This window comes from Thunnus albacares, chromosome 16 (assembly GCF_914725855.1).
Source record: "Thunnus albacares chromosome 16, fThuAlb1.1, whole genome shotgun sequence".
In the NCBI taxonomy this organism is placed as follows: domain Eukaryota; kingdom Metazoa; phylum Chordata; class Actinopteri; order Scombriformes; family Scombridae; genus Thunnus; species Thunnus albacares.
Window position 1 is genome coordinate 18,268,030 of NC_058121.1, and position 25,963 is coordinate 18,293,992.

Below are 25,963 nucleotides of genomic sequence, written 5' to 3' on the forward strand. Positions count from 1 at the left end.
TGTGCTTCACCACACATAACGTATTATTAGAAGTGAAGGCCATCTTGCTTCATTACATTGTATATTTGAATAAAATACAACAATTCACCAGTTTTCACCAGCCTTTGCTGTGAGTTTGAGAAATTTCCTTTTAAAAGATTTTTTTTTTCTCTCAAAATACGACATATAACTGACACAATAGATTAGTGTAAATATTTAAGCTAAGTTAATATAGTGTTGATATGACTTTGAACAACACAATGTGCACTTGTATGAATACAAATCTGAAGCAGACTCTGTGTGGGAATCTTCAAAGACAACTTATGAAAACACGTTATGATAGGAGCCAGTTTAATTAACCTTTTTGCCTTTATAGCCGCTTCATTTCTTTATCAGGCGTTCTGTATGAACAAAACTGTAAAAATAAAGAAGTTGAGAAAACTAAAAAAAAGTAGTAGGCAACCACTGTTTTTTTTAAATCAGTGTTACTTTTTAGGTTTAATAAACTTACTAGTTCTGTCAAGTGATATCTTTTTGTTTAGGTAACTTAAAACTTTAAAGTATACAGACTCAAGATATTAAGTTGAGCCAACAACAGTTTAGTTATGATGTCAAGAGGTGTTAAACTTGAAATGTGACAGCTTTGAGTCCCCAAATATGAAATGCAAACATAGATCATAATTTGAAATGTGTTAAGAAAGAGAGAGGGGTGTGATTGCAGTGGACACTAACTGTATTTTCATTACTTCCTTTAGGGTTTTTTTTGTTTTGTTTTGTTTTTTTGTTTGTTTTTGATTAGAGAGAAGACCATACAACTCATCATTCACACATGTATAAAAAGACACATAACAAACCTCCATCATAACCTACCTTAAATTAGTAAAAGGAAAGGCTTTTTGGAGAATTTAAATCCAAATACAATGGATGCTGGGAAGTGTGCTAATACAATAACAATGTTTCTAAGCCACTTGATTTGATTAGTTAAAATGGTGAAATGATTCCACAATGCAGCAAAAGTTAACAGAGCTTTCTCAATCTGTAATGAATCAGATTCTAAGTTATTAGGACTTTATCACTGGTGACTGGCTCAGTTTGTTTCCACAACTGACACAACATTTTTACTTGAAATGCTGAAAATTAAAGAAAAAAATTCAACTGAAAAAGCAATTTTAAGTCTGAACAACATAATCTTTATTTTTGCCAAACAATATACTGCAATTTGGCATTTTGTGTGCAGTGCAGGGTCTGCCAGGTCAGTTTATGTAACATTTAGCTGTACAGTATACAACGTGTAAACACAGCTGGCTCTGCACAGCAAAACAATGCCAAGCGGAGGTGCAGACAGTAATTATCTTGGCTTTTTTTCTGTTGGAAAATATGTTTTTCTAGTTGCATTAGCAGTTGAATGAGACATGGAGGCAGTTTGTGTTACAACATCTTCAGTTATAAACGTAGACTGTAAATAATAATGGACGTAGCCACTGATGTCACCCATTGGGTTGGATAGACTCCCGTTTTGAAGCCTCGAGTTTGCATTTTGACCATCGTCATCTTGGATTTTTGGAGCCAGAAGTGACCATATTTGGATGAGAGGGTGGAGCTTATCCTAACGCTAGCTGCTAGCGTGGTTAGCATGGAGCATTTACAGTCTATGGTTAACCGTGATAATGCTAATGCTAATTTTTGCTCACAAAAAACAGGCTTAAAACCATTAAAACAAAATGTACTTACCAGAAAAAGCTGAACATCCAACTCCCTAGAGGGTCTTTTAGTACAAACTAAATATAAATATACAAACAAATACTTTTTTAGGCGACCAAATTGTTAACTTTCATGAACTGAAAACACACTGAAATAGTGACGGTTACGGCTAAACCTATACTCTGTGAATCTGGGGTTATTCCATGGTAACGGTACCTAATCAACGTCTTCACCATGGTGGCGATGTGCCTGTGATAGCACCCAACTGTCCCACCCAGCACCCAGCAGCCAAACCTTTAATTATGCATAACATTAAGCCTTAATAAAATTTAAACGGTTGAGTTATATATAAAAATTCAACCCTGTACAGTTGTCATGAACAGGGAAATTAGTTATAGAGACCAAAACCGTTTTCTATACCAGGCTGTAAACATGTTTATTTCTGCTGTAAGTTGGGCATTTTAACATGGGGGTCTATGGGGTCAAGTGGAAACAGAACGCTTTAACCTGCAACTTTGACCTTTTGAACATATCTTACCTCAACATGAAAAGATTAAAACATTTAAAAATTAATTACATTGTTTAATATTAACTGTACTTCTCGTTCTGCTGCTTGTTTTTTTCTCTCTCTGAATGATTTTATCTGGTTGATAAATGAGTCTGCTTTTCCTCCAGATTAAAATATTTTATTTTAAATAGCTTCATCCATGTAAAGGCTGAGTGATCAGCAGTTAGCTGCCCAAAGCATCATTAATCTGATTTATTGTCTAAAATGCAGAACAAAATGCCCTCAGTGTTGATTTTTACTCATTATCATGGGCGATTATGAGAATTGATCAAACCAGTCGGAGGCCACATGGAACCGCTAATCTTGTTTTTTTTTCCTCTTACATTTTGAATGATTATATCTGAGCCGCATGTATTAACATCTGAATTTGGGTACAGTCCAATCAAAAATTTATGAAATTTACTATTGTATTACGGATTATCTTTTCTCCCTGCAATGTTTGCCCCACATTGTTTTCCTTGTTATTGTAGAAGATGCATATTTGGGGAATTTCACATCAGTTTTACTAATGTTGCAAGATTATACAGTTGAGCGAACATTCAGTCAGATTTTCCTAATAAGTATTTTCCTAACTTTATATGAATTCTTCTTTAAAGGATAAAGTTGGCATTATTCTCTATTTTTATTATTGTCAACAAATCCAGTGGAAAGACCAACACCAACAGTGTGTTGATCTATTTCTCAATACTTTATCACTTCCCTACCTGTCTGTGGCAGTCAGCCCCAAGCTGCTTCATTCTTGCTGGAGACAAAAATCTAAGTAATTCCCTAAAACAGCTGGACACTGTAGTTTTTAGCAAAAAAAAACAACAGTAAATAGCACATTTGTTGGGGACTATTTTCAATTGTGGATTAATACACTTTTGGTGTGTCAGTATTTGCTGCTCCAGAGTGCTGTATGTGAGATAGTTCATGGTAATGACATGTCACCCGGTTCAACAACGTGGCTCACTGATGTGTTTCAGTAGCTTTTGGGCAACAACGGTGCTCTCTGACACAGATGAATAATCTACATTAGGCTTTGGATACACACTCAATATTTGCTAGTAGGATCTATCAATTCACTGTTGGTTTTGGTCTTTCCATGGGATTTCAGAAAAATGAAAGTGATCAGAACGTTTTCCCTCATCCTGATGTCTCAAGATGCATAGACATAGATAATTGAAACCTGACACATGACCCTCACAAACTCCCAAGTGCCGTAGTTTATGTCCTCCCGTGAGTGTGACCCAGGACACAGGAGAGCATTACAACTGTTTAGGAAAAAAGCAAAAAAGATGCCATTATAATTTATCAATGACATAAACTAACTTGACAGGTTTATCCAATTGCCTGACATACATCAGCTACTTGCTGTATCTAAACGTGGGCACGTCAAATCCCTCTGCTGCTTTTGTTTGAGCTAACAATGGCCGCTCTTCAGTCTTTTCCACGGTTATTAAAAATCATCTGCCTTGGGTATTGTCATCCTTCAATAAACAAGCCTAAATAGCAGCGGGACAAACACAACAATGTGTCATTGAGGTGAATTATTATTCTTTGCCTGGAAGGTCACCCTATAGACTTGTTTCTAGATCTTGATTAAAATACAATGTTCTGCCAGCTCCTACTTCAGCTGTCAGAAATCAGCTTGCAGACTGTGACTGGAAAGCTTAAAACCCTGAAAGATTTATTCAGTTTGTGCCACAGTTCTGTAGAAAAATAAATCCTCACAGATTCCAACAAAGCAAAGCGTGTTATTGAAAGAAAAGGTTTGCAAGGATTTCTGTGGTAGTTTGGATTACTTTTATGGAGGAGGTGGCTTGAGTATAGAGGCGTGTAGCAGTCAGAAAGGATCTGCCATTGAATGGGATGGACACTTAGGATGTAGTTACATTCGCAATGCATACTACAATACACGCTTTGATTCAATGCCATGAAAGCACACTATGTCACATAACATATGATGAAACTTTAATGATCCTTGAGGGAAAATTGGGTCATAACAGTAACAAGGAATGTGATATCGAGTAGATAAAAATAGAGCAAACAGAACATAGTGAAGATAAGAGATACTGTACATCTTTGTCATGCTAATTCAGTGCTCTTTTTGGCTTGAAAGAATTCTCACTATGTTAACAAATAAAACATTTAGAAGTTTACATTTACACATTCTCCAATCCAAGCGTAAGAGCATGCCTGCATTGTGTGCAAAATAAACCAATGCACAGGGGCCAAGTGTGTATAGTGCAAATGCAAGATCTCAAAATAATGTTAATAACTAAATCTTACAGTAGCAGCATTCAGAAATACACTAGATAATAATGCAGCCCTAATTACACTGACCATTTGCAACTATTTGCATTCATGTACTGTATACAGTACTGTAAACTCATGCAAATGCTTTAGAGTAGGATCTGCATTGTTTTTCAAAATCTGCCATAAACTGTAAATTTTTACTCTGCAAATATGTCAGTTTCAGTGTGTTAACAAAGATGTTTGCACTGCTGTCATTCGGCTCTAAGTTTTCACAGCAGCGGCAATATGTCAGCACAATTCTTTCATGTGTTTTGATTATTATTCATCACTGGCAAGAATGGGGGTGTTTTCCATCTTTCCATCATGTGGAAAGATGGATTGTGAAGCTGTTTCTGTTGTGTGTCTCTCTCCGAGACGTTAGTTGATGTTATTTAGCTGCATAAGTAATGAAAGTCAAGCCTGTTACAGTTTGGTAAATGCACAAACAAAGGCATTGCTGTGATTTAAGCACTCATGCAATATTATATACATAATAAGCAGTGATTGTTCATAATATGCTTTTTAACCAGTGTGGGGATTCAGGTAGACATGAGTTGCAGACACCCAACCCACACATTTTCATCTAAACTGAACATGAAATATAAAGTACTAAATATTATTATTAATGTGCTTTTTCTCCAGGCAAGGCCTACCCTCCAGAGTTCTACTATGATACCTACAGCCCTCTGTGGCAGAACAGGCCCAGAGTCTACGGCTTCAAGCTCCAATGGACCCAGATGAACCCCAACGCGGTGGACCGCATTGTCGCCTACAGACTAGGCATCAGACAGGTAGGATGACGTACATTAGAGTTGTCTGTCTGACTAATCCTGCCTGCTGATTTGCTCTCTTTTCCTCAGTTTGACCTATGGGTGCATCATTCTAATGTTTATTGCACCACAAAGTATTATTCAGTCCCACAGAGCTCTACTCTCAGGGAGCTTTTATTACTGCCAGACCATGAGTTTTCTTACTCAGAGGAGTGGAAGGGAACCCCGCAGAGAGAAATAGCAAGCGTAGCTCCTGTTTCCCTGTTTTTCCAGTAAACTCCACAGATGACAGGCAGGCAGCATTGATGGATGGCATGGTTACATTTCCTCTCTTTGGCAATCAATGCGTACCTTCTTCTCTCTCTCTTTCTCTCTCTCTCTTTTTCCCTCCCCCCATAGCGGTGTTTTGCACATTTGATCTTTATAGTTTTTTTTATTTACAGCAGCAGGTGTGACACCACCTTTAGATAAAGTTTGAAATAGTGTGCCAACACCATTAACGTCACAGATTTTCAGGTTAACATCCTGCCATTCAGGAGCCTGCTCAGAATTAGCGAACGTACCCTGACAGTTATGTTTACGATGAATAATATAATGTCATGTGTCACACTACACCCGCAAGGAATTGAAACTTGAAAACACATTCTAAACCAGTTATGTTTGTGTAGCACAGTGATTTTTTTTTCTGTCAACTATCTCAGTTGGTCTGTTTGGTGATAAATGATGTGCTTGCAGAGCCCATGTTTTCGCTTGCCAGGCGTTTTTCTAAAAACTTGCCAGGAATATACATTTCCTATTTTCAGCTAGTCCTGCACATAGTTTTTTTTTTCACAGATTATGTCTGCATCTGTATTAGAATGGACCCACGGTAATTAACATTTCAATATTTTCTGCATTTGTTTACTCAAAAGACAACATCACTAGCCAGTCTATTAGCAGAGAATCACTGTTTGGGCAAATTAATTTCTTTCCACCTTCTTGTCTTGATATCTCATGAGGGTACATTGTATGACCATTATTTCCTTCCTGCGAGGCATAAAAACCAATCTTGCATTGTCTTAGATGAAAAAGATTCTTTGCTGTAGGGAAAATGCATAGACTTTTTTTGCTGCTAAACACTATCAAAAATCGGTGTCTTGTTCTATTTTACCTTCCGTGATGGATTGAGTCTCAGATTTTAGCATTGATTTAGACCGATAATGAGATTTTTTTTAATGGCTTTTCGTGAGGAAAAGTTGGAAAGAGGCAAAAGAATCGAGACAGTGAGCAAGAGGCAATCAGAGAGGATAAGAGAGAAATGAGTGGGAGGAGAGGCTCCTTTAGTAAATAAATAAATGCAGAGATACCCCCGGACTGACTGCGAAGGAGCGGTGCAGTAAAGAAAGCTCTGGCACATGGACTACACCACTTCAATCTATTTATAGATCCAGCAGCAGTTCCCCTGCCATTCTCTGAGAATTATTATCATTTTCTCTCGCTACTTTTGAATTAATACTGAGAGCTGGTAGACCTTATGCCTTTGTAATGGATTGCTTTGTGTTATCGTCCAGTGCCCTTGTGAGAGACAGTCTGGCTGAAGGGGAAATGGGAATGAACCTCTAGCTGAAAGGCATGCACGGGCGAGAATCACAAAACACAAATCACCGCACCTGTCAAGGATGCAATGGAAAGGTGTGACACCTGCCCTTGTTTTGATACTGTAGCCGGCTTCTTCAAAACCTTCTGTGCTGTCCAGAAGCTTGATTGCCTGTCTCCAACCCCTGCGAGATAACTTTTTCAACCCGCATCTTGCCATCTTGCAACTGCTTCTTCCTACTCTCCCTTCATCTCCTCCTTCCCTTTCGTCTTTCTCAATTGATCTGTCAAGTCAGAGTGTGCACGCAGATCAATAGAAGCCATACTAATTACATGCTGGCAATCTACAGTAGATCAGCAGTCGTCTACCATTACACCGTCACTTTGATTATTCCTGTGTTTCTTTTGGCTCCTGCTATCACTTTGATCAATCCTGCTGTTTTTTAAAGTTGCCATAAAAAACCCATGAACTGCTGCTGCAATCAAATGAGATTAAGTCAATATGGCACTCTGCTTCTGTGGGGAAAATGTGTAAAATGAAAGGTAATGGGATGTAAACAGAAACCTTAATTAGGTGCTGGCACAGGGATTCAGTGAACATTAATGGGAATCAAAACAAAGGCGCAAAATCCATAAGGCACTAAATATGTGCACAATTTGATAAGTCTGAAAAGTTAAATGTTTTTCCCAATCAACCTTTCAAGTTCGATTTGTTTTGTGTATTTAAGCACAATTCTTTTTTGATAAGGGGAAAAACTGAACTATTTGCTTCCATTTGTTCATTTGGAGTTTTAGGTAGTGTTTGCCAAGACTAGCATTTAAGGCCTCCATCTGCCTGGAGCTTTGGGACACACACACACACACACACACACCCAAAGACACAAACCTGTTTTGTCCCTATTACACGTTCTTTCCCCAATTAAATGTTTTTCAATTTGACACAGCTCTCCAAAACTGATATGCAGCACACAGTTTTACAGTATATAAGTGAAAGTGGTCTCAGACTTTTGAACCCTACTTCATATATATATATACTTTTATTAAAGTTCACAGCATAACACAACCACCTGAACATAAGCAAATAAAGCAAAGTGATGTGGGAATTGGCAACAGTAATGAGGTCAGAGCCAATCCTCTAAGACATTCTCACTCTAAAGTAAATTGACAGGACGCTCCTGTTACAATCTGGCATCAAATCCTTTCAAAATGGAGAGATCTTTGAGAGATCTATATGGTACTTTCTGTTACACTAAAGTAATAACAACATTATATCGATTTTATAATAAAAATAATAGTGAGTGGTAAATGGACTGCATTTATATTGCACCTCTCTAGTCTTCTGACCACTCAAAGTGCTTTACACTACATGCCACATTCACCCATTCACACACATTCATTAACCGATGGCAGACGCTGCCATGCAAGGTGTCTGCTCATCAGGAGGAGTCTCTAATCATTCACACACACACACTCACACACCGATGACACAGCAATTTGTGGTTTGGACGCTTCGACATGCAGACTGGAGGAGCCGGAGCTCGAACCACCGATCTTCTGATTAGTGGACGACCCGCTCTTCCTTCTGAGCCACAGCTGTAATAAAACTCAAATTAATTGAATGTAGAGTCTAAAAATAGACTTAATTGGGCCACCATTTCAAACAGGTCTCATATTTAGGTTTTAGCCACACGTTTTGAACATCATTAACTGTTCAAACATCTGCTGTTTTAGCTAATTTCAATCAGAGAGAGGTGAAAAATGACAATTTATGGAAAATAGTTTTACAGTTAGATTAGGTGGGAAAGGCTTTGCTCTTCTTTGCACAATCTTAGCACATAATTAGATATTGAGGTGAGAAGTGTCAGGTTATAATTGCTACACTCACCTGAATATGATTATTAATAAGCTGGTAGCCAAGCAGCTGATGTATGAGCCAGTGAGTGTGAAGCATGAATGACGCTGCCGATCAGTCATCTTAAGGAAGTGGAACATCAGTGCTCAGCCTGATCTAACACTATGCTCCTTAAATGGGACTTTATTGGGTTTTATAGCGTGGTAAGATGGCTTCAAATCAGAAAACATGAGCATTCGATCAAATGTGAGATTGAGTTTAGGACACTAGGTCGGAAAGTCAAAGAAAAGTAAAACCATACACAGCAGAACACAAAAGCAAGAAATGCATGTGGGTGTGAATTCATGTATTTTATGACTGATTTTCTGAAGAGAAAACCTTGGTCAAAGTTGCTGTAGGTATAGCTTGGCTCTCTCTTGTCCAATAATATTTTATTTCCTCAACCAAAGAAAAAATTAATGAACTGATTTTATTTTCCAGCATCTGAAAATAAATGTTATTTGTGTTTTGCATTTGTAGACTGCTGTGGCCATTTTCGCATCACTGTGCCTACCTCTGTGTCATTTTAAATACATCTATATGTCTAGTCGGAAAAAGCATTTCTAGCATTTGTATATCAAGGTTTTCACAAAATAGCAAATGATCTGAAAGTGATGCATCCTCTTCTAGGGTGTTCAAACACACACAAACACACACACTTACAGGTCAACACTGTGTAATTTATGGCAATTAACTGCCATGCCTTTTGTGCTTTAGAGGAAAGCTAAAATTCAAAGGATAGGTAGGGATGAGTGCACCATCTGCAATTACCAGTGACAGACAAAACACTCTATTTACCTGAAAACTAATGGTGATGAAAACTTGCACCCCATAATTGTGGATCACCCAGGCTCTAAGTAATTACTTAATTGATATTGTTCTCTCTCACACACATACACACACACACACACACACACAGACACACACACATAGACTCTGCTTCACTGCTATCACACCTTCATTCATTCTATCTCTGCCTCTCTCTGGTAGTCACACACTTCATCTCCTACTTTGACTGAGAAGGGCATGTATAGTCACTAATTGTGATGCAGAAGCTGTAACTTTTCTTTGTGCAGCTTCCCCTTAAACTGATTCTTAAAGATAAAATGTATCCCACTTCTCTTCTCTAGCCCCCAGCAAATGCAGCAACAAGCCCTTGTTTTGTTTCTTTGAATTGTATTGTTTCTCTAGACATGAAAAGCATGAACTAATTTTTGGTTGATACCTGAGCTTAGTCACCTAAAGACAAGTTTGCTCATGTGTTGTGAATTGTGCAAAGACGAGTATAAAATTCTGTCAGTTCACGGCCCTTGTATGAAGCAAAATGTTGTGGAACATGATTAAAGAAAACTTTAATAAAAAGAATGAAGCAATCATGTAAGGTGTTGTCCTTACTGTACTCATAAACTGCCTGTATAGTGCATACTGAGGCATATCTTTAATGGGAAAAATGAATCAGGATTTTTCTCTCTGCAAATATAAAAATATCTCTGCTCCTTGCTAATAGCAGTCTTTGAATTCAGAGGCTGGGAGCTGCTTTGAAAGTAAATATGGCTAATGAGCAGGAAGCTGTCAACAGCTTACAGAGGTTTTTTTTTTTGTGTGTGTAGCATTTAATGTTGGCAGATCATACGAATGCTTATAGACAAGGTTAACTGGCAGATGAGAGGGAACGTCCTACACTGATAGTGAAGGGAATACATATTTGCAATATATTCCCAGGGGCAAACTTTTCAGAAGAATGTAGTTTGTACTGTACATGCTGTCCTTCTGTGGTGAAGCTATACACAAACTCTGTAGAGCCTTGTAGTTTATGTATTAACGTTAAGTTTAGTTTACATTATGAGAAAGGGGACATTAAATCACACATACCTACAAAAATGAAGAGGATAACACAATAAAATTTCTTCTGGGCACCATGGACGTCTGTACCAAATTTCATAGCAACATATCCAATGGTTGTCAAGATAAAAAACTTCATAATGGTGCTAGAGAAAAAGTTATTGGATCACCAAAATCAGTAGGCTTTATCCTCTGGGTATTGTGAATGTTTGTACAAAATTTCATGTCAGTCTATCCAATTGTCCAATAGTTATTGAGATATTTCAGTCTGGACTAAAGTAGTGGACGGACGGACCAACCAACAGGCCAACAATGCCATGCCTATAGCCATGTCACTAGCATGGCCAAAAATTAAAAACAAATTTCAACTAAGATGATAAGTGTGGTAGCTACTTATTTTTTACTGTGCTAAAGTAACTTATTCCAATTCCTAGCATCACTGAACCTAAAGGTACAAGTTCCCATTTTGGTACTGAACCTCGACAAGCACAAGTCAACAACAGTAACTCAGTTTTCAATCTAGTCAGCATGAGTTTCCTCAACTCTATGAAGGTGGCCTTTGAGATGTTCAGAGGCTCTGCTTTTATAAATATTATGCATCTCACAGCTCCTTCAAGGGTAACCAGCCGAGTTGTTGGAAATGCTGCTCACCATTAGGCACCCTTGGGTTCAAGCCTAACACAACCCTGACTAACTTATGATGAGAGATCTGCAGTTTGCTTGAAGTTTTCTCTCAGAACTTCTCACAGAACGTTTCATGAACAGATTGAAAAGTTAAAGCAACTCAAAATTAGATAATTGAACAACAGTCTTAGATTTCCTTTATTAAATAAATCAGCTTTTCTAACAAAAAACCCATTTCTGTTCTTCACTTTACACAGGGTTTTTAATGCTGTGTCTTTTCCATCTAGATTACTGTGTAACAAACATCCTAACTAGATAAAAACCTGACCATCTAAGACAATACTGGTTGAACTTAGCTTGCGTAGCCTGGGCTTTAAAATAAAATTAATTCTGTGTAATATCTGAGCTATCATCAGCATATAAAAATACATTTTCAGCACTAGTAGATTCCAAGTGATTTACAAATAATAATAATAACAGTAGGAGGCCTAAAGTACTGCCCTGTGGGACTCCACATGCTCAGCAGAGGACTTCTTGATAAATTACTTCAACTTTCTGTAATCCATGGGTTAAATATGAAGTAGCAATTGACAGTATTATTGCTTTGTGTAGGTTTTTGTATGTAGTTACAGACACAGCGCTAATGAGGGTCTAGTGATTTTTTTAATAATCTGAACCCCTTGTGATTCTTCCTCCTGTCCAGATGGGCTTGCAGCGCTGGTGGGAGCAGGAGATCCCTGTAGACGGAACAATCAACAAAGGAGAACTCATGACGCACAACCTGACTGAGCTCATAAAGCCTGAATCCTACGAGGTGCGCCTCACCCCCATCACACGTTTCGGAGAGGGTGACTCCACCATCCGGATTGTCACTTACAGTGGTGAGTGCTGATTTCATTTTTTCCAAATACAGTGATCAGTTTACTCATCCTGCAGTGTTTGAATGCTCTCACATTTGAAAAATAAATATGAAAAGCGGAGACACAGGAGAGTAAGATTCACTTTAGTCTTCTGCTCACACATGTGGTTGCACAGGTGGAAGAATTACAGCTACAGCTGGTAATGTTACCTTTCAGCTAACTCAGAAATACTTAAATTAACTCTAGCTCAAGTTTGGGCTACTGTATTATGACACATGTTCATCAACACTGATGGATATGAAAAGTTCACTCTGGTATCAGCAATCATTACGATGATCATGATGATGATGATGTATTATGTATGATATGTATGAGAAAGGACCAGGGAAAGTGAACTCATTAAAATAATTTGAATTGCATCTAACACCGTCAGTCATCAGAAAACAGCTTGAAATCAGCTTGCTTTGCGTCTTTGCCAGTTTGAGCTAAATGAATGCTGATCAACTGACTAATCATCTCTTCCTTGTGAACTTTATTGCCTGAGTCAGGTCTATCCTGTACCAGGGCAAAGGCTGACTTCTTGTTACTGTGCATAAGAGATCGTCATGACATCAAGGCATCAGATGACTCAAACATTTAGTTTGAGATGATTGATGTTTTGCTTTCACTCAGTTTCCCCCAAAACAATATTTCTTTGTTTGGTTCCTTCTCATCTTTTTGCCAGAAGATGTGTTTTGTCTCGTGGGATGTATTCATGTAACAAATATCATTTCTGTCATTTTTATATCACAGATATTTTGAAAGGTCCCTGGCCTTGCTGAGGCACACATGTCCCCTCTAATAAAATAAAATCTCACTATGCCTTAACTAAAAATCAGCGGTTCACAGTGTTTACTGCTGTCATATTGTTTAATTTGGTTGATGCAGGTTTTGAATCAGGGCTACAGTAATAGAATAGCAGCCAGAATCACATCATGGAGATGATCTGGTACTGTATGGCATGCCAGCCTGGTGAGGCCAGTGAGAATACATCAAAACACAGAATGAAACAGCAGCTTGCAAATCTTGGTAGATTCGCCGTCCTGTGGGATGACATTCTGGCTGAAATACATAAGCTACAGTGGTATCCACAGTAGGCCCAGCAGTGCCAGTGAACAGATGCACAGCTACTTGAGATGTGCATTTTCAGAAACAAACTGGCTGACTGTTTTCTGTCTATCACCGACTGCTGAGCCCTGCCTGAGTTGTGCTGCTGCAGTTGTGAATTATTCAGTTTCACTGCAGCTCAACATGAGTAGTGAAAAGAGAACTGGGGAAGAGAGGGAGAGAGAAGAGAGGGAGAAATCCTCCGCTGTTATTTTTGTAGTAGTTTTTTTTGATATTGTGTGGTCTTGCTAAACCTTGAATTGATTTCAGCTGAATTGAATTAAATTGAATCCAATCAAAGTGAAATAAAGAGAATTGAGGCTAATTAAGACAGAGCGAGGCACTGATGCAGAGATGGAGGCAGCCAAGTTAGGACTGAGGAGGAGAGGAAGATACAGAGGAACAAAGTAAAAAAAAAAAAGGGGGGGGGGGGGGGGGGGGGGGGTGAGAGGGGGGGCAAGATGATGTGTGAATCGCCTGCCCAACGAGAGACTGGACTAATTATCACTCTAGGGCTGCTCTGTTCTCCCACGCACAGCAAAGCGTCACTGTAGCAGCCTAATGTAGGTCTGAGCCGAATCCACCCCGCTCAGAGAACGTGTCCCATAAGACATCTGGACTGACGAAATACAGTCCAAGATCTTCTCCATTATCGCTTCCCTTCCACTTTCACAGGGTGAGCAGAGAGCAGCGGGGCGTCTGTTGACAAGCTGGAGCATTAACAGCTTTACGGTGTATGATAAAACTGATAATTATGTTTGTGTGTAACTATGTTATACTCAGCCATAATTTAGTGAGTATGTTTACATTTGTATTATATAGTCTGATATTTTCATGGAGGAAAAACAGAAACAGTTATTCTTGTCCCTGTACACATGATACATACCGTCAACACCATTGTCATCTTCTATGGTGGCTATTAAATATCTCTTTTAAATTCTTCATAAAAACTTGAATATTTAATAAGCCACCTATATTTGCATAGTTCTTTAATTACAAAGACACAAACTTCTGTTTCCTGGTGCCTCTAAGAAGCAGAAGTTTCTGCTTCTCTGACTTAATAACTCAAGCCAAGACACATCTGTGCAGATAAGAAGTTAAATGCCAAAGTATTTCTGTTTCTTTTGGAGTAACCTTGCCGGCATATTAAGTTTTCTCAGCACAGACATCACCTACAAAAAGTCATAAACAAGTGTTAATACTCAGTGGTAACCCATCCATGACGGTTTCCATCAGTAACTAGCTCTGTTGCTTCACCACAGCAAAAAGGTTGAGAGTGTCAATTCACCTTTCACCCTGGTTCTCTCAGTGTAGAGTTTGCACATTTTCTCCATGTTTGCTTTGGCTTCCTCCTACAATCAAAAAGCAATGCAGGTCAGAAGACACCAAATAACCTCAGGTGTCAATTTTCGTGTATTTATCTCCGTGTGTTTGTCCATCTACTGTATGTGTGCTTGTATGTTTATCTTGCAATGAGCTAGTCAGGTGCTTCCAGCCTTCTACCAGCGAGTGCTGAGGTAGCCTCTGTCCCCTCATGACCCTGTATAAGAACATGTGGAAACAAACAGCAAACCAAAGAAATATGCCAAACAAATGAGCCTGTTTGTTAGTTTTTAGGATAAACGTTGCTGTCCTTTTGTGTAGTACATAAGGCCTCTGAAATCTGAGCAAGTTTTCCCACCATTACTCAATAGGCCGAGCGATCATTCTGATGCACATAAAGCCGATGGTAGCAGCTTTTCTGTGAGTTGGCAGGAAAACACAAAAGCTGTTATAGTATCCCCAGCTGTAGGATGAAGGATGGTTGTGTCACCAAGCTCCAAAGACGCTCTTTTAAATTTTGCTGCACTGACAAACTCAGCATCTGTTTGGTGTTCCTCATAACACCTCCCTCTCTCTCTCTCTCTCTCTCTCTCTCTCTCTCTCTCTGTCCTGGTTCCCTCCAACATGGAGGATTTAATATTTAAGCCTCCTGTCAACCCTCGCAGTGGCACGGTAAAACACTGCTGCTCTTACTTAATTTTCCATTTTTTATACTTCTCATAGCGGCATATACGGTTGAAACTCACTCAATCCAACATTAAATACAGTCTCCCACTCGTGATGACCTCTATCACCTGCTATAGCTGAGGTGTCAGGCTGTTATTATTCGACCAGTAGTGTTTCAATATAATCCCTGACTGAGCTTTTGTACAGTCATGGTCTCAGCTTTCTGTTTACCAAAGAACTCAGTGAAACAGTTTTTGATTGTATTATATTTTATGTTTTATCAAAAGGTCTGGGTCTCAACCTTCAAAATATATGGTTTCTATGGGTGGGCAAAATTTCCACAAGGTGTTTTTGCAACAATATTGTAAAGAGACGTGAAAGGATTTGTTTGTATATTGATACTTTTGTTGCAGAAACATATAACCACTAATGTAGTAACCTGCAGACGATAGTGTAACTACTATCCAATCTTAAAACTGTGTTTTTGTACATGTCCAGTTGTGCTTTCTTTCAAAAAAAATCATTTCATTTGAAGATGTAACACTCCAGCTTTTTGATGAGTTGTTTGAGGTTTCTCTTTTCAACTTTTCATATGATGTATGATATCATAACTTTAGCCAAACTTTAGCCAAAATGCGACCGCTTTAGTAGTTCTGCTTTTTTGTCAAATGGAGTAAATTCACCATTAATTTGGTTGTGCTACACTGATCCATTGCAGTAATATGATGTGGCACATGCATCATATGTTTGCATTATCAGTGACTTCTTTTTGCTTTTTGCTTTTTTTTCACCTGGGGCACTCTGTTGTTGTTTTCTTTCACACTTTTTTTTGTCTGAGTTCTCTGCTTACGATATAAAATACAACAAAGCTCATCCATGCAGAAGTCCATTAAGGATTCACTTGCTTGCATCAATGAGTCATACACACGCTGATGCAACAGCAGGATAGCACATCGGGAATGATTGTACTTGGGTCAGCTGTGTTTGGGTGTGTCCATGGGTCCGTCTGTGTTACTGCAGGACCAGTGCGTTTACAATTAGAAGGAAGGGCACAATAGTGTGATCTCGCTTGTGTTACTTTCGTCTGGGAGATGTGAGGGGAAGATTGCTGAATTACATTTTACCCACGCTGTTGTTATTCGAACTGATGGCTGAAGCTGTGAAGCTGTCACGGGGCTTTCTCACCACGTCATGGCACCCACCCAGAGCCTCTAAACATGATGGATGGGAATCTTGGAGAGCGTGGATTATACGAGGTCAGTGGAAAAAGAAGCTAGGGATGCTGTTGTCTGTTGAGGACACTTGGCTACAACCGTGGAATTGTCTGCTGCTTTGTAATACAGCCGCAGGCTAGTGGGCAGGGAATCCTGCCAAGACGAAGTCAGTGTTTGTATCCGGAACGGCCTCTACGGACCGTGTCCTTTGGCGGTCAATGAGCTCACTTTGTGTTTCAATCAAAATTAAGCAATTTGGATGGAAGGCAATCATGCATCAAGCAGCAGTTTGTTTTGTCCTCTCAGTTGGAAAAGTAGAAACCAGGAGTCAGGCATTCTCCTGATACATGCGTTAAGGACATGACCGGTTTTAACAGAAGTTTTCAAAGAGCTCACTCCACTTCATTATCACTGGGACTATTTAGCTCGAGAACTATCAAAATTACATTTCATCCTCTATCATTAGTTGAGGCTTTTTTAAGCTGGAGGGGAAAGCAGAGTGCTACGGCATTAAGAAAGAAAGCCTTTGCAGCTTTGAGGGCTCTTCACACCTATGCTTTAACAGTATAGTGCATTTTGAAGACTGCATTTAGAGTCCACTCCTGTTTTCAGGTACAAAAGTATTTAAAGACAAGGCTGGAAAATTGATAAAAAAGGAATGCTTCAGTTGAAATATGTGTGTCAACAATAGATCTCAGACTCCATTTATTTTAGTCCTTGTTTGTTTTCACAGTCATCTACTGTAATTGTAAATTGGAAGTTAAATAATCTGTTAGTGTGTGGGTTTTAGAGAGAATGTGTGTGTATGCACAGCAATAGTAATGTAGCCTCTGGGCCTGCTCTGTGCTCAGCTTGATTTCCTCGGTGGGGGAAGAGACATTTCTTGAGCAGACACATTCATCTGGACTAAGGCACAGTGAGTCAGCCCGGAGAAGATGCAGGTAAAAAAAACTGACAACGAAACATATTTTCATAACCACGGTCTCGGAAGAAAGAAGAAAGGGAGAGGGGGTGCAGCAGGAAGGATGGGGAGGGTGAGGTTGAAGTAGGAAGGGGGGAGGGGGGTTGGGGGGGGTTCAGGAAGTGAGAGAGAGAGACAAGGAGCCGGAGAGCAGGGGGGCTGAAAGAATACAGTTTTGTCGGAAAACTCAGCATCCGTTTCACAGGCCTGAGGCTGTAAGTTGTCATTTAAAACATTTCTCTGCAACAGCCCCCATGATTTTCTCCCTCTGTGCAGAGTCTTTCTGCTTCTCTGTGCTGTCCAGTGTGGAGTCAGTGGGACGCATTGAGTGTTGGAAGCAGGTATTTTCACAGTCGGTAACAAAAAAGATTATTAAAGCTTTTATACAATGAGGATGAACAGCCTGTTCTTTCCACACTCGTGCCCGCCTCATTGCGAGGCTTCAGCTGCAGCATTGCAGTTCACTGAATGTTTTATATGATTCAATTGGAAATGCAATGGTTTCTTTTCTTCTCTGCGTGTGTGTGTGTGTGTGTGTGTGTGTGTGTGTGTGTGTGTGTGCGCCTTTGTGTTTATCTCTCTTTTTTTCCCACACTATAAGTGGACGAGTGGCATACATTTACATGAACCACACGGCAATGAACAGAAATCACTACTTGAGTGAAAAAAAAGACCATTTCCAACGGCCGCTCAGTACTTACCCAGTCTTCAGTACATGTTTGCCTTTGTAGGAATGATGTGTTATTACTCACTTTAATTGGTTGGATTAAAATCAATTCCCCCCATGAACAACAAGGTTTCATAAATCACGTAGCAACTTAGTTTTGCGGTAAAGCTGATGTATCACATCTATTCAGCCGGTCAGCAATCGATCATGAAAATGCCCATGAATCTTCTTGACAGGTTAAATGGTATTTACTCTGCAAAAAGTGAAGTGCCAACTAACTGGCTCGTTGCAACTCTGTGTGATACCCTTGACCTTTCTCTGTTTGCTGCGGCAGTAGCCTCTTAAATTATCAATGAGGGCATCATTGAACCACTGTTAGGTGGGCAGAATGCGTAACAAGCCTTGCATGATTTCATTGGACTCGACTCATCAGGGTTTTAGTTAAATGTTTCCATAATGGTGGCGTGGAAAATACTGAAGGAATCAAGGATGTTACAGGAAAGTGATTAGCAGACACACTTGTGATTATTACTCGTTTTTATGATTTACTGGCTTCTAAATGGAAGTATAAAATAGGCTTAGCGCTCTTAATGGAAGTCACCTTGGACAAGAACATCAGCAATACCAGTAAATGGCAATAATCATAAGCAGTTGCGCTATGATCTTATTAACGTGGTCAGGCTGGTCCTCCTAATCCACCTGTCTTTTAAATTTCATAACAGGCAGAGAACAACTGCTGTCACCTTCCACTTCAAATCCCAGATATCTCTCTTGTTCTCTGCTCAGTAATCTTTGTGCTGTCGGTGCCAGTGGATTGTCACCTGTTTAACTATGTGCTTATTATTTTTATTTTTACATAGAGAAAGAAATAGAGCTTGTTTAAGATGGAGCATGCCCACTCAAATATGTTTCTACAGTGTTTTAATATCACAGGACAATATTTCCAACCTCGTTCATTTTGTTTTACGATAGTAGAACTCCATATAAAGTGTGCAAGCACAAATTTTTATACATGACGACTTTTATTAGCCCTGTACCTAAAAAGTAAATGACAGCAGGATGAAAGGTTAATAGCAACAGCTACTGTGTACAAGCATGTTTAGGCTATTCTGTGTAACCTGTAGTAGAGCGTACAACACAGCTAAACTGTTTTCAAGCAAGACAGTTTGAGTGCTTGCACAGCTGTGTGTGCCTCTGTGCATGTTTCCTTTTAATAAGTGTTGCACGTAATGACATATGGCCATGATATTCTGTACTAATGACTGTCCCTGGCCTTTCTCTTTCACAGCTCCCATCAACCCTCACCTGAGTAAGTAATGTGCATCCCACTTAGCATGTCTCATCAGCGAGTGAGCTCCTACTGTCGAATCACACAATCTGTGAGAACAGTGGGGAGACTCAAAGTAACTACATCCTGTAGAGATCTGACTTTCAACGTGTCACACTGCGCCAGAAGATCCCTCTTAAGTAGCACTAAATGAAGTGTGATGAATTTGACTTCCCTTTAGGAATTCTGACACGTTGAGAGCGTTAAATCTCTGCAGGACATTGTACTTTTTAGATAATGCATTCGCATCACATTCGGTGCTTTGTGAGCATTATGTATGCATGCATTTGTGCCCTATGTGTTTATACACTTCAGTGTTTAGTCCCATTTATGACGCATTTCAATGTTGAAACTTTACAAATTCATATTATTCACGCCTTGAGAATCCACACTTAATCATTGTTAGCTGTGCTGCAGTGCGCTATTGTGTATTGTGGTTTATTTATTCATATCGATATATATTTTGGTGGGTGTTCACACAAACATTGCCAGCATAATAACAAACATCCTAATCACCAACATCATTATCCAAATCCCTGAAGGAAACTATCTTACCTGCATGCCTCCTCTTCCTCCCTCCTTCTTCTGCCTATGCTTCAAATCCTCCTATCTCTCCCGGGCGCAGAAATAGAAAACATTTAGTTTAGCTCACAGTGGATGGGGGCATTAGTGTCTAGCGCCAGTAGCTAGACCTCCATTTAAATCTGCATGCCTATGAGGAAAAGAGTCAAGAGGGCCTGCAACCCGGCCCCTTCTTCCGCTCTCCCACTCCACCGCTTTCTTTCTCTCCTGCTCTCACTTTCTATCTCTTTCTCTGCCTCGCAGCATCACTGCCTGCTTCCTTCCCTCCGTCCACCCACCCACACTCTACCTCTGTCTATGTTACCTCCATTACCTGAGTAAAAGCTGCAGATTCTGCTCCACTCAAGGTCACCACTCCAAACTGCTCCCAGCTACGTTTTAATAAATCAATGAATATTTATCAGAACACATGCCCGCATCCTGAATTTAAATGCTCTTTTTTACTATCTCTTTGAGGACACTGTTCAGTAGCAGCATGTCCTCTGGTTAGGTGTTTTGCTTTGTTTGTTACATGGATTAAATGGAGGTTTTGACACTGTTGATCTTGCCACTACCCCTTCATTAAACCGAGTGGGTTAGTTCCCCACGCGTGCGATTTCCAACTATTCATTTGTATATTCACTGTTAGATATTCCCATGTGACCTATTATAACCTTGTGCTGAAGTAACAATTACTCTTTTTTTTATGCCTACACACCAGCTATAGCCGTGGCCAGAGGCATTATGTTTTCAGGTTGTCCGTACGTCCGTACATCCCATTCTCATGAACACAATATCTCAAGAACACCTTTAGGAAATTTCTTCAAATTTGGCACAAACATCCACTTGAACTCAAGGATGAACTGATTATATTTTGGTGGTCAAAGGTCAAGTTCACTGTGACCTCACGTCCATCCCATTCTCTTGTGAACGCGATATCTCAGGAATGCCTTGAAGGAATTTCTTCAAATTTGGCACAAACATCCACTTGGACTCAAGGATGAACTCATTAAATTTTGGTGGTCAAAGGTCAAGGTCACTGTGACCTCACAAAACACATTTTCCATTGTCCATAACCCAAGAATTCATAAGCTAATTATGACAGTTTCACCTAAATGTCTAATAGGATAAAATGATGAAGTGATAACATTGTATATCCAAAAGGTCAAAGGTCAACTTCACTGTGACATCATAATGTTCTGCAAAAACACTCTTCTGGCCATTATTCAACACCATAACTCAGGAACAGAAGGAGAGATTGTGACCATATTTCACATCTTGTCAGATACTTAATTGGTGACACTAATCTTGAGTGCCCACCTTGAAACTCTGGTGATTGTATAGATCTTCTGTGCTGCCGGGTTGAAGATGTGTGTGAAGCATCCACGTTTTTAGAATTTGTAGCTTCTTTGTAGCAACATCCATATCTGAAGCTTTGTCTACTGTCAGGGCTGCAACTTTGTGTTCTATCAGAATCAGGAAGAAAAAGGAAAATACACTTAATACCTTTTATTAGATTCCTTAAAAGTCCTCACTACAAATATTATGTGAGTCTGGACAGACATGGATGTAAAGCGCAAATTGACCAGTTTGCAGAGACATACAACCAGGAGGCGGTGTTTCTTGTTTTTTCTTGAAGGTTGGCAAAACTTAGAGTTTCATTCCCTCTCTGCACACTCCTCTAGTTTAAAAATTCTAGTCAAAGGGGTGAGAGGAGCAACAGAGTAGACAGAAGGGTGAGGAGGAGAGAAGGGAGAGAGGGGGGGGAGGGGGGGGGGGGGGGGCACCCAGTATCTCCACCTGCATACCCACTACAGAGAAGATGGAATGTGATAGAGAAGGAGGGAGGCAGTGTCAATTTTAAAACTTGATTACATGGAGTCCTTCTACAAAATATCCAAGGACAATCACCTCATTTTTTTCTGTTAATCATGAAAAAATGAAGTATTCAAAATCATTAGCACTTCAACAAATAACACCTTTTTTTCACATAAAAAAACCATTAATACCTTTAAAAAAAACATGATTTGCTGTTTCCAACCCATTTCAAATGAGATTTGTGTTTAGTTTAATATTATTTACTGTGGCTGGTGTGTGTTTTGGCCTTTATTGAATGCTATCCATCATGCTTCAGTAGTGGGCTGTCATGGTATCGCCTCTAATAACCAGTGCTGATACACATGCACACACTGCCGTTGGGTGTTTCTAGGGTGCTGCACGTTCTCTGCAGAGACTTCCTTTCAGAACTAAACCAAAGTGAATGTCGTTATCAGGGAAAAACCGAACACACTCACTGACGTCTCCGCTAGAGTCAGCGAGAGGTCACATCTTAATTTAGAAATTCTGTTCACCATATCGTATGGTGTAATTAGGACTTTCCTGTTGTATATCCCCCTGAGACACACACACACACACGCTCCAGGAAATCTCATATACTCATACTGTAGTATCTAGTCAGTGTAACTTCTCACTCTTTTGTAACAATGTGAACTCTCACCAGGAGAGTTCCACTGCAGCTTTGAGGAGGAGCCCATCTGCATGTTCACCCAGGACAAGAACGATGATTTCGATTGGACGCGGCACAGTGCTGCAACCCGTGACACCAAGTATACACCCAACACCGGGCCCAGTGGCGACCGCAGTGGTTCCAAGCAGGGTAAGTAGTGCATTCACTAAATTCTTCCCCCAAACTGTGATTGTCCAATCACACTGTAGCTTATAAATCATAACACCAGACCTGTCAAACTTTGACTTTCCAAAACCAAAAGTACAAGAGTAAAAGTATAACTTGTCAGTTTGTCCTCATCTTCAGTGCCTTTTCTTTTTATAAAAGTGAAATATACAGTTTAACAATAAGAACAATATATTTTAGCATTATATCATGTACTTTATGTAGTTGCTTTTACAGGTTTGTTTTAAAATGAGTCAACCAGAGTCGCGGTATCCAACCAACTCACTGAGTTATCGTTAATTAGCTTGCAAGCTTGTGTTGATCCACTCCGCCAGTGATAGTTGTCATTCTAGCTGGCAAAATTGACAGTCACCGACTAGAAATGAGAAGCTTGCTTTTGTCTAGCTATTTCTTAGGTCAACAACCCATTGTTTTAAAACATTACCATGAATTTTGAATAGTAAATCTGCCTCTGTTATTATTGTAGACTGCATTATGTGCTGTGCTAGAACAGAAAGCTTGTCCGGTATCAGGTAGCGAATGGTCAGTTGATTGATCCTTTAGATGGCTGATCATTTTGGTGATTGTTTGTTTCATCTACTGATTATGACATTTGCTTCATTGCAAAATGGCAGCGTGACCAATACTTGCAGCAGCCTCTCCCAGTACATAGTAAAGACAGCGGGGAAGATCACTGGCTCCCCTCTCCCCTCCCTGCCGGAGACTTACCACCAACGCTGCATTTGCAGAGTCTCTAGCATCACCAGAGACCCCCATCACCCGTCCTCCAGCCTGTTTTCCCTCCTACCCTCTGGGAGGAGATCAGGGGTATCAAAACCCGCACAAGTAGGATGGAAAACAGCTTCTTGCCCCAGGCAGTCAGAATCATGAACATATTGTGCCCCCCGCAAGCACGCCCACTCCTCCTAATTGCCCTCTAACTACCAAGCACTGATCACTTTAACACTGAGCTCTTAAAAAACATGCGCTTACACTGGACAATAAAGATGGACAATTAAAATTTCTTAAAAGCATTTTAAAATGCAATTTTAGCACCTTATTCATTTACTTTTTTTTTGTACATTTTTTACTTCTCGGTATTGGCCCCTATGAGACTGGACAACTTGAAAACTGGATATTTTACTGTATATTTTATTCTGATACTGGTACTATATTATATATTATATATTATATATTTATTGTAACTCATTTGCTGTTGTTTTTACACTGTGTCTTCTAGTTTATCTGTTCATATATATATATATAGGTTTCAAATCCTGTAGGGGGGAAACCCTATTGTTTTTGTTCAGATTATTTTTGTCTGAGGCTCATCAACCAAATTCAGTAGGTGGGTCCCTATCATTCCTTAATATACTCTTGATAGCAGTCACAGTTTGTGTTTTTACAGTAGTAAAAACCTGTGTAGGTCAGGTGAGCTGGAATTACATAGGAAACTCTAATTACCCATAGTGCAAGTGTGTATGTGTTCACCTAAGCATTAGACCTGTCTACAGTGTACAATGGGCTTCAGCTCCTGTGACACTGAATAATATGTGTGTTTAGAAAATACATGCATGTAATAGAGAATATGTAATACAGAAGAAATAATAGAGGACATATCAAATTCACAAATCACCAACCAGTGAGCAAGTTACCCAATTACATTTCTCACTTATGCATTTATCTATATAGCTGAACAATCATAATGCAAAATTATGCACCAATAGGAAAAAAAAACAGCTAGTGTAAGTGATTATTTTTGCCAGCTGTCAGTATGGCTCTGAAAAATTGCACCTGCTCATTGGATTGGAAATAAGTTGGTTGAATGCACACATTCAAATGGACACCACTCTGTTATTTCTCATGTAAACATACATGAATACATAAATTGCTATAGTACACAGGCACACAGTGTGATTATAATGTTATTGCTAAATTACATGACAAGATATAGAATTAGCAACATTGCAGTGTGATAATGTTCTACTTTTATATACTATATGCAAATATGATACTAAAAGTGCCACTTTTTTTTGAAATATTGAAATAAGTTGAGAAGATTCAAGTCTTCCAAAGTACATAATAGATGATTTCAGCTGTACTCATTGTGTCACCAATTTCTTGATGCAGCACAACCCAACAATGAGCAGCCTTGATCATTTATTGTTAAGGTAATCTTAAAACTGAGCCGCTGTTGCTGTTCCCATTGGTACCTGAACCAAAGACATGTGTATAGTATTCGGTATTCAACATGTTCCTTACATGTGTCGGCATTCAATATTCAAGAGTATGATAAATAAATAATTAACAAAATTGGATTTGTAGGAATCTATCAGAGGATTTTATATGAATCCTCTGATGGAAGTTATCTGTGATGGAATATAAGTGCCCATTATGGTGCTGTGGCACCGGCAGCAGCTGAAGCAGTAAATAATGCATTGGCTTTAATCACCTAATGGTTTCAAAATGTCCGGCATTTCATTACCAGCCCGATTCCTCTTTGCATATAATTATCTGATATGAGATTCAACTAAAGGAGATATTCCATTTGATTTTGGCTGGAGGGGCGTGGAGTGGCGCACCAGCTACCTTCCTTGTGCCTGTGGCAAAGCAGGCAGAGATTGGCTTCAGATTATGTGGCTCAGACACAATCGGTGGGCTGTTTGACTCACTGCCGTCACCGCTGCTGTCAACGACTGTCAGACCGAGGGACCGTAAATATAAACCATTGTTATCATCTCGATTTGCCCCTGGTTATTGCTATTAGTAAAAGGAGAACTGTTCTACGTAGAAAGCCCTGCTCTTTATCTGTGATACGGAAGGTTTCATTTCCATCATGCTGTCACATATTGGCTGGAAAAAGCAGCACAGCATGACCAAGGATGCTTTGCTTTTTCTGAGTGTTTACAGTGACAAATAATTTGTCGGTGTATCAGCAGGCAGTCAGAAAAGTAGTTGTGGGATTCTGAATGTTGCCTGACAAAAGCTCTCTTACCTTTCAAAGGGTGCATCCGTTCTTTGTGCAGTTGTAAGCTTCTGTTTTAAGTAAGATACAGTGACTTTGTCGTGTGTCCTGAGGATATCCGCAAGGTATATTCAAATAATATACTGTACACTGTAAATACAATATTTGTTGGGTAATTATCTTAAAGGAAAATTCTCATTTTTATAGTTTTGGCGATCATTTCTAACATAATAACATTGTACTCCCCAATTTATTGCTGAGAGCTTGCGACGGTGGAAAAAACAAGAGCAGTCAGACAGTCAAACAGGTTTTAAACAAACCCCTAGGCGAGCCAAACTTCTTTGGAAGAAAAAACAAAGGCAAATGGAAAAAGTA

The 25,963-nt window shown here is 39.4% G+C and overlaps 1 protein-coding gene across 4 annotated transcripts in view; it reads left to right on the forward strand.

The window, feature by feature from the left end:
* The window catches only part of LOC122999857 (MAM domain-containing glycosylphosphatidylinositol anchor protein 2-like), a 180,978-nt gene that overhangs the window by 145,285 nt on the left and 9,730 nt on the right, over window positions 1-25,963 (forward strand). For 2 of the 4 annotated variants that reach the window (XM_044377173.1, XM_044377175.1), the window contains exons 11-14: window positions 5,168-5,316; window positions 11,931-12,108; window positions 19,353-19,373; window positions 22,453-22,608. In XM_044377173.1, coding sequence (XP_044233108.1) covers window positions 5,168-5,316; window positions 11,931-12,108; window positions 19,353-19,373; window positions 22,453-22,608 — 504 coding nt within the window. The remainder of the gene's footprint in view (window positions 1-5,167; window positions 5,317-11,930; window positions 12,109-19,352; window positions 19,374-22,452; window positions 22,609-25,963) is intronic. The other 2 variants (XM_044377174.1, XM_044377176.1) reach the window with 1 other exon arrangement.